At 36.3% G+C, this 13,738-nt stretch overlaps 1 protein-coding gene across 1 annotated transcript in view; it reads left to right on the top strand.

Moving 5' to 3' along the window:
• HMCN1 (hemicentin 1) overlaps positions 1-13,738 on the top strand; it is a 478,487-nt gene that overhangs the window by 338,456 nt on the left and 126,293 nt on the right. Inside the window, exons 45-48 of the mRNA XM_078078047.1 lie at positions 1,411-1,692; positions 3,676-3,843; positions 9,119-9,232; positions 9,811-9,897. Coding sequence (XP_077934173.1) covers positions 1,411-1,692; positions 3,676-3,843; positions 9,119-9,232; positions 9,811-9,897 — 651 coding nt within the window. The remainder of the gene's footprint in view (positions 1-1,410; positions 1,693-3,675; positions 3,844-9,118; positions 9,233-9,810; positions 9,898-13,738) is intronic.

Genomic DNA, 13,738 nt, shown 5'->3' with positions numbered 1-13,738 from the left:
TGATTAGCCAGACTTTCTTTTAATCTCTCTGTCTTCCCTTTTTGCTTTTTCTTTATATCTTTTAAGATACATTCAAGGTAGTATGGTTATAATATACCTATCACAAGACTCACAAATTTAAACTGTGCTGACATAAACAAAGAGCAATTGCTTATTTCTGCCTGTTATTCATTTAGCAATACAGCTGTGCACTCTGCAAGAGCATGCTAATAGAAGACACATCAATATGGTTGTAATGTATTGGGGGCAGGATAGTGGATGTGTGGAATGGGGAGAGATGGTGTTGTATCATAGGGTATATTTGCAAAATGTAAAAATACCTTAAAGAATATTTAATTTGTGTAAGATTTGAAAGTGTTTTAAATATTCACATTATCTCATTTAACCTTTACATGAACTATGATATGAAACAAAATTATTGCCTCCATTTTGCATATGTAGTCATCTAAGCCCAGAGAGGTTTCCATGACTGACCAAGGTCACCTGACTTGATTGTAGTAGGACTGGCACTAGAACCCAAGATTACTAATGCTGGCCCATGTTTCTTCCCCCACACACCTATGTATTAGAATTGGTCTAGTTTTTTTTCTTAGAATTAGTATCAATTAGGTAAATTCAGCTACAAAACTACAGAATAACTGGTGATCAGTGGCTTAACCAATTAGAGACTTATTTTCTCACATAATGAGAAGCCTGAGGTTGGCAGTCCCTGGAGTTGGTCAGAACCTTATTCATATAAAGACAGGAGAGCTAGGATTCTCCTGCTCCTACCTATGTGGTCTCAAGATCATTGCTTCAACTGTGGTATCAAGTCCACATTGAAGGCAAAAATAAGGGTAAGGAGTGGTATGTTTTCCTTTCATTGGGACAGCAAAAAAATTCCCAACCCATTCCCCTCATCCCCCACACCCACCAGGCAGACCTTTATTTAGATTTTATAGGCCTGAATTGATTCATGTGGCCACCTCAATTTTCAGAGAAGAATGAAAAACAGTCTCAGCTTTCCAACTCCTGTAGTGGAGTGTAGAAGGAAGAAAGGAATTGATTGTGAGCGAGGCTACCGTATCTATTTTAATGTTAGTAGGAAGGCTTCTGTAAATTAGGGCTATGAAAGATAAGTTCAAGTATTTGTATAACTTGTTAAAAATCAGGGAAATTAACAAACACAGAATTCTTTTCTTACTGTGTTTAAAGCTTTATTCTAAGCATGAACACATTTAGAAACATTGGAGAGGAATTCTACCTCTCAATATAGCAATGCTTTGTCTGTTAGCCCTGGGTCTTTTCTGTAGTAGTTAATATTTCGACATCAAAAGTGAGTTTAACTTTGGCTGATACGAATTCTTATGCAAGACTTGAAGCAGACATTTCCTACTTTACTATTTTTTTCTATTTTTTTTTTTTTTTCAGTTCGACCAACTATATCCAATAGTGGCAGCCACCCTACTGAAATCATTGTTACTCGAGGGAAGAGTATTTCCTTGGAGTGTGAGGTGCAGGGTATTCCTCAACCAAAAGTGACCTGGATGAAAGATGGCCGCCCTTTGACCAAGGGAAGGGGAATGGAAATATTGGATGAAGGTCGCATCCTTCAGCTGAAGAACATTCATGTATCTGACACAGGCCGTTATGTGTGTGTTGCTGTAAATGTAGCAGGAATGACTGACAGAAAATATGACTTAAGTGTACATAGTAAGTATAAAGAAGCTCAATAAGTCTGTTCAGTAGCCATTATAATCTATAGCATCCTGGATGGGAAACATAAGCCTTAAGTGTTGCGTCTTTTATTTATAGTCTATGATTTTCTGCATATGTACCTTTTCTCTGGACCAGTCTCATCACTTATCCTTTTATGCTTGACCTCCCATTTCTTACCTTGCTGAAGCAGGCATATATTGGAAATTCTCTTAGAAAAGTACATAGTAAAGTAGATTTAATTCTCTAATTGTCTTCTTCAAGTACTTTTGAACCAGTGCTATCCTAAGTAATATTCCTTGATTCTCTGTTTTCCAGATTTGCTGTCTTGGTTAGTATAAGCCTTGGTTCCTTAGAATTTACTGATTAAACATCAGTTGCTCATGAGTTGTTCTGAAGTTAGCTTTAATATTCTAATTAATGAGTCATAAATGTCAATAGGAATAGACCAAGCATACATGTACTTAGGGACAGTTATTTGTGTACATATAATTTGAATTGCAATTTTAATTTTTTCTTTTTTTTTCAGTTTATTTAAACTAAAAACAAAAATAGTTTGCCCCTCCCCCGACTGTTCTCTGTACCTATGAACTTGGTGTATTTGTTTTTTTTTTTTTAATTTTTTTTATGTATGGTGTAAGATAGTGGTCCAGTTTCATTCTTTTGCATTTGGCTATCCAATTTTTCCCAGCACCATTCAATGAAGAGACTGTCTTTTCCCCCATCAGATATTCCTGGCTCCTTTGTTGTAAAATGATTGACCATATATGAGTGGGTTTATTTCTGGGCTCTCCATTCTGTACCGTTGATTTATGTGTCTGTTTTTGTGCCAATACCATACTGTTTTAATTACTATAGCTTTGTAGAATAGTTTGAAATTAGGGAGTGTGATGCCTCCAGCTCTGTTCTTTCTCAAGATTGCTTTGGCTATTTGGGGTCCTTTGTGGTTCCATATAAATTTTAGGATTGTTTATTCTATTTCTGTGGAAAATGCCGTTGGAATTTTAATAGAGATTGCATTACTTTGGGTAGTATGGACATTTTGACAATATTATTCCTCAGTCCTTTTATCTGTGCCTTCTTCAGTTTCTTTCATTATTGTAGTATTCAACACACAGGTCTTTTTCTTCCATGGTTAATTTATTCTATGTATTTTATTCTTTTTGATGGAATTGTAAATAGGATTGTTTTCTTACTTTCACTTTATATGTTTCATTATTAATGTATAAAAATGCAATAGATTTTATGTATTGATTTTGTATCCTGCAACTTTAATGAATGCATTTATTAGTTCTAACAGTTTTTGGATAGAGTCTCTAGGAATTGCATTTTTTTTTTTTTTAATTCACGGGGGCTTGAACTCACAACCCTGAGATCAAGACCTGAGCTGAAATCAAGAGTCAGATGCTTAACTGACTGAGCCACCCAGGTGCCCCTGCAATTTTTAAATCTACAGAAACAATGATAAATTTATAAGACACAATCTTATAACTTCAATTAGGACATGCACAAAGTCCAGTATTAATATCCTGTAGTTTGCAGCAAATATGTGAGCCAAAGCTAACATAATCAGAATGTAAAAGAGAAGAAGTTTTAATATTAAGCATCTTTTTTGTTAGAATATTTTAATTTTTAGGATTAGATTTATTTGTTAGAAAATTCTGCCTATAAGGTCATGAATCCATATTAGAGATTTACCAGACAAGCTGAGTGACTCATAGAAAATCATTCACCACCAATAGAATAACAATATGAAAGTCATTTACTGCTATGAGTGGGGAAGAAGCAATGTTTTTACTTCCAGGAATGTCACACTAAAAATATTGCTACTTCTAATAAGCTTATTGTTATAATTGCTTATTTTGCTTATTGTTGACCAGGAACTGGAAGTCATCTTATTAACCGTAGGCTGTTGAGGATTTGGTGTTTGATATATATTAGATAATTTCTTTTCCTTTTCTTATTTGTTCTACCATACAGCCCCTCCAACCATCACAGGAAACCATGGGATACCTGAAAATATCAGTGTCGTGGAAAAGAACTCAGTGTCTCTGACTTGTGAAGCTTCAGGAATCCCCCTGCCTTCGATTACCTGGCTTAAAGATGGCTGGCCTGTCAACCTTAGCAGTTCTGTGAGAATTCTCTCAGGTATTAGAAATTTTCATACACTGATAATCTGGTTAGCTTCATATGGCCACAGTTTCCCCTTAATTTCTCTGTATTTTATTTTTTTCCTTTTGATCTAGTTGCTTACTATAATGCTGACCATGTTAAGAAAAAAATATTTAGAAAGGCATGAAAAGCTACATGAAAAGGAGGGGGGGGAATCTCGAGATATCTCTAGATCCTCTTTAAAAAGAAATCTTGGCACTTGCTTTTTACTTAAATCATGGGGATGTCAGAGCATTCATGCTGCAATGAGTACCAACCCACTTGAAAAGTGAGGATGAAAAGAAGTGCTGAAATTAAAGCCAGAGTCTAGAATGAATCAAGTTATGTAACAAATCTCCATTAACCAAGTATATCATCTGAGTGAGTTTTGTATTTCCAGGATGAGTTAGTTTCCTGTGAGCTAGGACTTTATCATTATTGTAAAAAGGATATTCAGCTTATTCCTCATCTGATTATGTAAGAAAATCTATGAGCTTGTCAGTTATGGACCAGTGCAAGCATGAAGAGAGGGTTCTTGGGGCCATGGCACACGAGTCTGGGCTTTGCCCCTTTAGTAATGATTTGGATACAGACCGAGAAAACAATCTTGCCAAGCTGTGGTTAATAAAAGGCTTGGACACTTAGAAGAATATCTAATGTGTTGAGTGAAGGCATCTGAATTCAAACACACCTAACCCTGGAACGTTTGAGTTAAACCTAACAAAATGAAAGTTAAATAAACTGCTGCACTTACATTAAAAAAAAAAAAGATGAGGGGTGCCTGGGTGGCTCAGTGGGCTAAGCCTCCCACTCTTGATTTCCTCTCAGGTCATGATCTCATGGTTGTGAGATCGAGTCCTGCATCGGGCTAGCGCTGAGCAGGATGTCTGCTTCTCTCTCACTCTGTCTCCCTCTGCCCCTCCCCCTGCTTGCACTCTCTTTCTCTCTCTAAAATAAATAAATCTTAAAAAAATGATGAAAATTTGGGCAACCTATAGCTTCAGAATTCTTCATATAAGAAGATCTCTGAATTGTGTTTGTTATTCAGCATGCATTAACAGTGTAATGTGGTTATCAAGAAAATAAATACAATATTTCACCACATTAATAAAATATATTTTCATGAATAAAAAAAGGAAGAGACCAATTGAGACCAACTTACTCATTAGGAAGACTAGAGGAAGGATTTATTGACAATATTTTCAAAGAAGGATAACCATGATAGTAAATTATTGCAAAATAATTTACATTTCTGATTATATTTAACCTGGAAAAATAAACTCTATGTAACCTTATGGTTACATAGTGAAAATTAAATTTAAATACTTGAAGAACCAGGGCACAGAAAAGGATTATGTTGGTTCTGTCTAGTTCCAGAGGTTAAAAGCAATGCCAGTGTATGAAAGATTCAAGGGACAGATTTGGGTCTCAGTATAAGCAACTTAAAAAATATTTATATTGTTTAAAGTCAAGATGAACTATTTTTAAGAGTTAAGTGACCTCCTACCTCTAAATTTGTTCAAACAAAGTTTAAATTCCCACTTTTGAAGGCTTTTTCTGAAAAGATCCTTTCCTAGTGTTTGAATTAGGTCTAAATATCATAGGTCCCCCTCTTTTTCCAAGATGTTGGTCTATAAATGATAAGAGCTCAATGAAGAATATATATTGTTATACTTATTTCCTATAATTCTCACTAGAGTCATGATCTCAAGCAAGTTACTTAACTTTGCTAACTTCCATCTCTTCACTTATAAAGTGAAAGTGTTAATAGAATTTGCCTCTTAGGGTTTTTGTAAAGATGAAATGGGTCCATGTATGTATGTAAAGCAGTTAACACAGCACCTGCTTATATGGTAAGCATCCAATACATGTTTGCCATTGCCATAGACAACCGGGTAAAAGGTTTAGGTGTCCCTGTCCTGGGAAGTTTTCCTATTTCCTTACTACATTGTGTTCCTTTGCGCAGGTGTCCCAGTCTCCGTTGATCTTAGGAAATGCATACTAATGGCAAAAGTTTTATTACAGTTTGGTTACCAAAGACCTGAACCCATTATCTTCCTGTCTTGAAATTATCCTCATATTTTTGGCTTTTTTTTTTATTCTTAATCGCTGAAAAAGTAGGACTCTTTTTAAATATAATAGCTACATCAGGGCTCCTGGAAACGAAAAGGGCAAGATAGTTGTGATGTACCACTATCACAAAGAGTGATGAACTCTGGCTTATTATAGATCTGCGGGAGTGGTGTGTTGGTTTTATTTAGTTTTGTTTTGCTTGGCTAGCAGCTGGAGATCCCTGAGTGAACACATTCAGGGTATTTGACCTTGTGATGCTGCCAGTTTTACAGTATGAACATGTGTATTGTGCAATAGATGAATGAGAATCAGATGAATGGCATATGAATTGCTTGGTCATTGGTCTGCTGCACACTTCTCTTCCATTAAGATTAGTTCTCTGGAGACTTTAAGTACAGATTTTCTGAAAGCAGTATTTTTGTGAAGGCCCTGTCATTGTTATAAAGTTATCTGCCAAGAACAGATAGCTGCTGTAAGGATTTAATAGGTACAAGAAACATCTCCATTTAAGTATCACTTACTGTCAGATCTTTTTTTTTTTTTTTGCAGTTTTTTTTTTAATTAACATATAATGTATTATTTGTTTCAGGGGTACAGGTCTGTGATTCATCAGTCTTACACAATTCACAGTGCTCACCATAGTACATACCCTCCCCAGTGTCTATCACCCAGCCACCCCATCCCTTCCACCCCCCTCCACTCCAGCCACCTTCAGTTTGTTTCCTAAGATTAAGAGTCTCTTACGGTTTGTCTCCTTCTCTGGTTTCATCTTGTTTCATTTTTCCCTCCCTTCCCCTATGATCCTCTGTCTTGTTTCTCAAATTCCTCCTATCAGTGAGATCATATGATACTTGTCTTTCTCTGATTGACTTATTTTGCTTAGCATAATACCCTCTAGTTCCATCCACATTGTCGCAAATGGCAAGATTTCATTTTTTTGATGGCTGCATAATATTCCAGTGTGTGTGTGTGTGTATACTGCCCCTCCAACCATACACACACACACACACACACACACACACACACACACACCACATCTTCTTTATCCAGTCATTTGTTGATGGACATCTAGGCTCTTTCCATAGTTTGGCTATTGTGGACATTGCTGCTATAAACATTGGGATGCATGTGCCCCTTTGGATCACTACATTTGTATCTTTGGGGTAAATACCTAGTAGTGCAATTGCTGGGTTGTAGAGTAGCTCTATTTTCAACTTTTTGAGGAACCTCCATACTGTTTTCCAGAGTGGCTGCACCAGCTTGCATTCCCACCAACAGTATAAGCGGGTTCCCCTTTCTCCGCATCCTCGCCAACATCTGTCGTTTCCTGGCTTGTTAATTTTAGCCATTCTGACTGGTGTGATGTGGTATCTCATTGAGGTTTTGATTTGTATTTCCCTGATGCTGAGTGATGTTGAGCACTTTTTCATGTGTCTGTTGGCCATTTGGATGTCTTCTTTCTTTTTGTTTTTGTTTTTCACTGGATTAAGTGAGAGGACCAGGAAACACGAGAAAGATCATGAGGCAGGAGGCTGAGGTTTACAGGGCTAGCAGTAACTCATAACAGCTGTACTGATCTAATATCTCTCAACTGGAATCATAGTATGGTCTCACTAACCTGAGGTAGCAGTGAGTGCTTGAATCCTTGCCTGATCAACACGAGTTTTTTGACATGTTTAGATAATTTCTGTATTTAACTTCCCTTATTTAAATTCAGTTGGGGGGAAAGAAGATTGAATTTTGGTAATCAGCCTTGTTTATGTAAATAAGTTACTACTAAGTTTACCTTTCAACCAGTTGAAGATGGGGAGGTTGCTTCTAGGAAAAGCTCAGTGACAGCTTGTGTTTATAAAAACAGAAAACAGATGGACACTCCTGACGAATCCAGAGCCAGGTGAATATTCACATGAAAATTTCATGTTTAACCATTTCAGTTGTTTTAGTTCCAAATTCAGGGTACCAAGGAAAAATACACCAGGTAGAAAAGTATTATGAAACCTAAGACATGATTTCCTTTTTTTTTTTTTCTGAAAATTTACTTCTCAAATGGTTTCAAGGAGTCTCCTCTCTCAGTGGCTGTTCGTCTCTGCAGGCTTTGTTTTAGTCCCATTTGCTGGCTCCTCTTCGTTTGTCCTTCAATGGAGTCTCTTTCCAAATCCTACCCTTTTGCATATCTGAGTTGCCCTCTCAGTCTACAAGCATTTCTTGGATGAAGAAGTGTAACCTTTATTACATAGAAGTTCAAAATATAAAAAGTAAAAAGGCAGAGTTGCACGAGCGAATCAAGGGACCCCCCCCCCATAGACTTTGATTGAAATAATTCTAGGATTCATTGAAAACCAGTAGTCGGTCTTCAGGGTTTCTCCCATTCCTTCTCTACTGATGTCATCCCAATCTGGGTTGCTGGTGTAGACCTCTTTCTCACATTCCCATTTCACAAGCCCAGTGGCAAACTGGGAATCTTTTCCTAAACATCCTGTCACAGTTGTCTTTCTAAAGCACAAATCTCCGTTTTGTTTGTTTGATTGTTTACACACTTCCATAGGTTTAAGTGAACACAATAAAGTCCAGGTTCCTTAGCATAGCATTCAAGGGCCCAGAGAATCTGGCCCAAACTCACATCTACTTTCTACTCTATATCCTCATTCATATTCTACCTATAATGGTGTCTCTCAGCTCTTCTCTGTATTAAAATAAACTTGCCTTGGGGCACCTGGGTGGAGTAGTCAGTTAAGCATCGGACTGTTAGTTTTGGCCCAGGTCGTGATCTCAGGGTCATGAGATCGAGCCTCATGTCAGGCTCCGCGCTGACTGCCAAGTCTGCTTGAGATTCTCTCTCTCTCTCCCTGCCCCTTCTGCTCATGTGCTCTCTCTCTCTCTTTCAAATAAATAAATAAATCTTTATATATGCTTGCCTCTTAAGATTATGTTCAAACATCACGTCTCTGAAACTCCATTTCTTGCTTGTTGTCACCTAGCATTGTATTTATTTTTCTGCCATTGGACCATAAAATTCTTCTGAATTATCTTTTCTGCTTCATATAGGCTTAAAGCATATGATTTTTTAAAAGCTTGATATTAATGAATGTTAAAGGCCTTTGAAGCATATTGACTGAATTTTACCTAAATTGAGCATTACTTGGCCAACTTGCAAAGTTACAGATTTCTTTTTGAGTCATCTGGTGGTTTGCTTCCCCAGGAGGCAGGACTCTGCGGTTGATGCAGACCAGAATAGAAGATGGTGGCCAGTATATTTGCATTGTAAGGAATGCAGCTGGTGAAGAAAGAAAAATCTTTGGACTTTCAGTATTAGGTATTTTTATAATTTTCAATATCTCAAAAAATAATCTAATTGACTTAATACATTCTGGATGTAGTTAAAATTTATCTACAGCTTGATCTCACATTTATGTATTCTTTGGCCCCTGGACTGACACTCTTGTCAATAATTCAATGTTAGAATAATTTGGATGTAATCAGTTGGATTAAAATGGCTGAAATGCTGTGTCTTTTCAGTTCACAATTGTTTAGACTCTGATAACTTGTTTAACGTGAATGCTTATCAGAGTTACAGTGGGAGAAGTAAATGTCTAATAAATGTTCTTATTAACTTGTTGACATTTTTATCCAGACTTTATAACTTCTGTTATAATAAAATTCATTATAATTGAATCCATGACATATAACTTTATATCTTAAAATTAGAATTGATCAAAATAGTTTTATGACATTATTCTAGTAAACAAATAATGATATTTTGGGGGGTTTGTTTTAAAGGTTATATAGCTTAATAAAAATGTAAACATGGATGTCTTTGGAATAACAACCCTGCTGTGAGAATTGTTGCTTACTTTTTCTGTTTTTTTCTTCATTTAATTTTTTTTTCTTTAGTGCCACCTCGCATTGTGGGTGAAAATACATTGGAAGATGTGAAGGTAAAAGAGAAACAGAGTGTTACACTGACTTGTGAAGTGACAGGTAAGGGACTTAGCTCTTGAGCTTCTGCTGTTCTCCACTCATTGATTATTTATTGCCTCCACTATGTATCTTAATTAGTTGAGAAAAAGTCAAACTACTATAATAAGCATTTGAAATTGAATTCTAGTTGAGGAGAGCCAGTGGAAGTGTAGGAGGAAACTTCTCAGATTCTGTGGAAATAAGAATACTCCTACACTGACAAATCTTACCATCCTTACCAGTGATGCAGTGTGTTATTGTAATGAAAGTAAATAAATCTCTAAGAGGACATTTTCAAGTCTGTTTGGCTTTTTTTTTTTTTTAGTTTTTTTATTTGTTTGTTTTTAGTAAAGATGGTCTTGGAGTTTTAAAATAACAATGGGAGTAGCACATAACATAGAAAGCCAGTGTTTTAGGGAAGATTTGATTAGTTTCTTATTTCATAGTTTACATGCCTTGCATGAGCAATAAATTTAAGTAAGCAAGGAAATGTTTCTATTTTAAGCAAGGCAGATATAAAGAATGTGTTATATACTATTACTTAGCCTGCTATTTTTTTTCCCTAGAAATGATATGGTAAGTAACAACTGTTGCATATGGACCAGCTGCCTACATTTTATAGCATCCTCTCCTTGAGGCTTCCAGTTTGTTTGTTTTTTTTACATTGGCATTTGGTTTTCAGTTACTCTTTATTTTTTCTCTTAGTTTTCTTGAGATATAATTGACATACAACATTGTGTAAGTTTAAGGTGTACAACATAATGATTATACATATATATTATATATATAAGTATATAAACTTCAAAATGAGCACCACAATAAGTTTAAACATTCATCATCTCACATAGTTACAATTTTTTTTCTTGTGATGAGAACTTTTAAGATCGATTCTCTTAGCAGCTTTCAAATATATTACTGTATTGTTAGCTGTAGTAACCATGCTGTGCATTACAACCCCAGAGCTTACTTATCTTGTGACTGGAAGTTTGTGCCTTCTGAGCACCTTCAACCATTCCCCCCACCCCTCTTCTCTCTCTGGCAAGCACCAGTCTTTTCTTGGTTGCTATGAGTTTTGATTTTAGCAAGTCGCACATATAAGTGAGACCATACAGTATTTGTTTTCTCTGCCTGACTTTTTCATGTAGCTTAATGCCCTCAAGGTCCATCCTTGCCGTTGCAAATGGCAGAATTTCCTTCTTTATGGCTGAGTGACATTCCATTGTGTATGTATATATGTGTGTGTATACACACACACACACACACACACACACACACATACACACACCGCATTTTCTTTATCCATTCACTTGTCAATGGACACATATTGCTTTCATATTTAAATTATTGTGAATAATGCTGCAGTGAACATGGTAGTGCAGAAATCTTTTCAAGATAGTGATTTCAGTATTTTCAAATATATGCCCAGAAGGGGAATCACTGGATCATGTGGTAATTCTATTTTTAGTTTTTTGAGATCTCCATACTGTTTTCCATAGGAGCTATGTCAATTTGCATTTCCACTAACTGTGCACAAGGGTTCCCTTTTCTCCACATTTTCACCAACACTTATCATCTCGTCTTTTTGAGAATAGCCATTCTAACAAGTGTGAGGTGATATCTCATTGTAGTTTTTATTTGCATTTCCGAATGATTAGTGATGTTGAGCATCTTTTCCTGTACCTTATTGCCATCTGTATGTCTTCTTTGGAAAAATGTCTATTCTGGTCCTTTGCCAATTTTTAAATTATATTATTTGATTTTTTGCTATTAAGTTCCTTATATATTTTGGATATTAATCCTTTATCAGATATGTGGTGTGCAAATATTTTCTCCCCTTCCATAGGCTGTCTTTTTATTTTGTCAATGATTTCTTTTGCTAGGCAGAAGCTTTTTAGTTTCGTGTACTCCCACTTGTTTATTTTTATTATTTTTGCTTGTGCCTTTAGTCACATCCAAGAAATCATTTCTCAGGCTGATGTCAAAGAGTTTTGTCACTATGCTTTCTTCTAGGAGCTTTATGATTCCAGTCTTATGTTTAGGTCTTTAATCCATTTCAAGTTAATTTTTGTGAGTGGTGTAAGACAGGAGTCTAGTTGTATTCTTTTGCATATGAATATCTAATTTTTCCAATGCCATTAATTGAAGAGACTACCTTTTTCCATCGACTATTCTTGAATCCCTTATCCAAATATTAGTTGACCATATATGCCTGGGTTTATTTCTTTGCGCATAATTCTGACCCATTGGTCTGTTTCTTTTTTTAATGCCAATGCCATACTGTTTGGATTACCTTAGCTTTGTATTATAGTTTGGAATCAGGAAGTTTGATGCCTCCAGTTTTCTTCTTTCTCAGAATTGCTTTGGCTGTTTGGGTCCTTTGGGGCCAAATGAATTTTAGGACTGTTTTTTCTATTTCTATAAAAAAGCCATTGGAATCTTCATAGTGAGTGCATTGCATCTATAAATGGCTTTGAGTGGTATGGACATTTTAGCAATACTAGTTCTTCCAATCTTAATATAGGATATATTTGCATTTATTCATGTCTTTTTCAACTTCTTTCATCAGTGTCTTACAGTTTTCAGGGTAGATAACTTTTCACCTCCTTGGTTAGATTTATTCCTAATAGATTCTTGTCTAGATGATTTTTCCATTGTTGGGAGTGGGTTTTAAGGTCCCCAACTGCTATTGTATTGTTGTTTATTTCTCCCTTTAGTTCTTTTTTTTTTTTTAATTTTATTATGTTATGTTAGTCACCATACAATACATCATTAGTTTTTGATGTGGTGATCCACGGTCCATTGTTTTCGTATAACACCTAGTGCTCTGTGCACTACGTGCCCTCTTTAATACCCATCACTGGGCTAACCAATGCCCCCTCCCCCCTCTAAAACCCTGTTTGTTTCTCAGAGTCCATAGTCTCTCATGGTTCATCTCTCCCTCCAATTCCCTCCCCCTCATTTTTCCCTTCCTTCTCCTAATGTCCTCCATGCTATTCCTTATGTTCCACAAATAAGTGAAACCATATGATAATTGACTTTCTCCGCTTGACTTATTTCACTTAGCATAATCTCCTCCAGTCCCATCCATGTTGATGTAAAAGTTGGGTATTCATCCTTTCTGATGGCTGATTAATAGTCCATTGTATATATGGACCACATCTTCTTTATCCATTCATCTGTTGAAGGGCATCTCGGCTCTTTCCACAGTTTGGCTATTGTGGACATTGCTGCTATGAACATTGGGGTGCATATGGCCCTTCTTTTCACTACATCTGTGTCTTTGGGGTAAATACCCAGCAGTGCAATTGCTGGGTCATAGGGTACCTCTATTTTTAAATTTTTGAGGAACCTCCACACTGTTTTTCAAAGTAGCTATACCAGCTTGCATTCCCACCAACAGTGTAAGAGGGTTCCCCTTTCTCCACAACCTCTCCAATATTTGTTGTTTCTTTCCCTGTCCATTTTTGCCATTCTAACTGGTATAAGGTGGTATCTCAGTGTGGTTTTGATTTGGATTTCCCTGATGGCTAATGATGATGAACATTTTTTCATGTGTCTGTTAGCCATTTGTATGTCTTCTTCGGAGAAGTGTCTGTTCATCTCTTCTGCCCACTTTTTGACTTGATTATTTGTTTTTTGGGTGTTGAGTTTGAGAAGTTCTTTATAGATCTTGGATACAAGCCCTTTATCTGTAGTGTCATTTGCAAATATCTTCTCCCATTCTGTGGGTTGCCTCTTTGTTTTGTTGACTGTTTCCTTTGCTGTGCAGAAGCTTTTTATCTCGATGAAGTCCCAAAAGTTCATTTTTGCTTTTGTTTCACTAGCTTTTGGAGATGTATCTTGAAAGAAGTTGCTGTGGCCG

The sequence above is a fragment of the Halichoerus grypus genome, chromosome 7 (assembly GCF_964656455.1).
Source record: "Halichoerus grypus chromosome 7, mHalGry1.hap1.1, whole genome shotgun sequence".
NCBI lineage: Eukaryota > Metazoa > Chordata > Mammalia > Carnivora > Phocidae > Halichoerus > Halichoerus grypus.
This window is presented reverse-complemented; position numbering and strand designations above follow the sequence as displayed.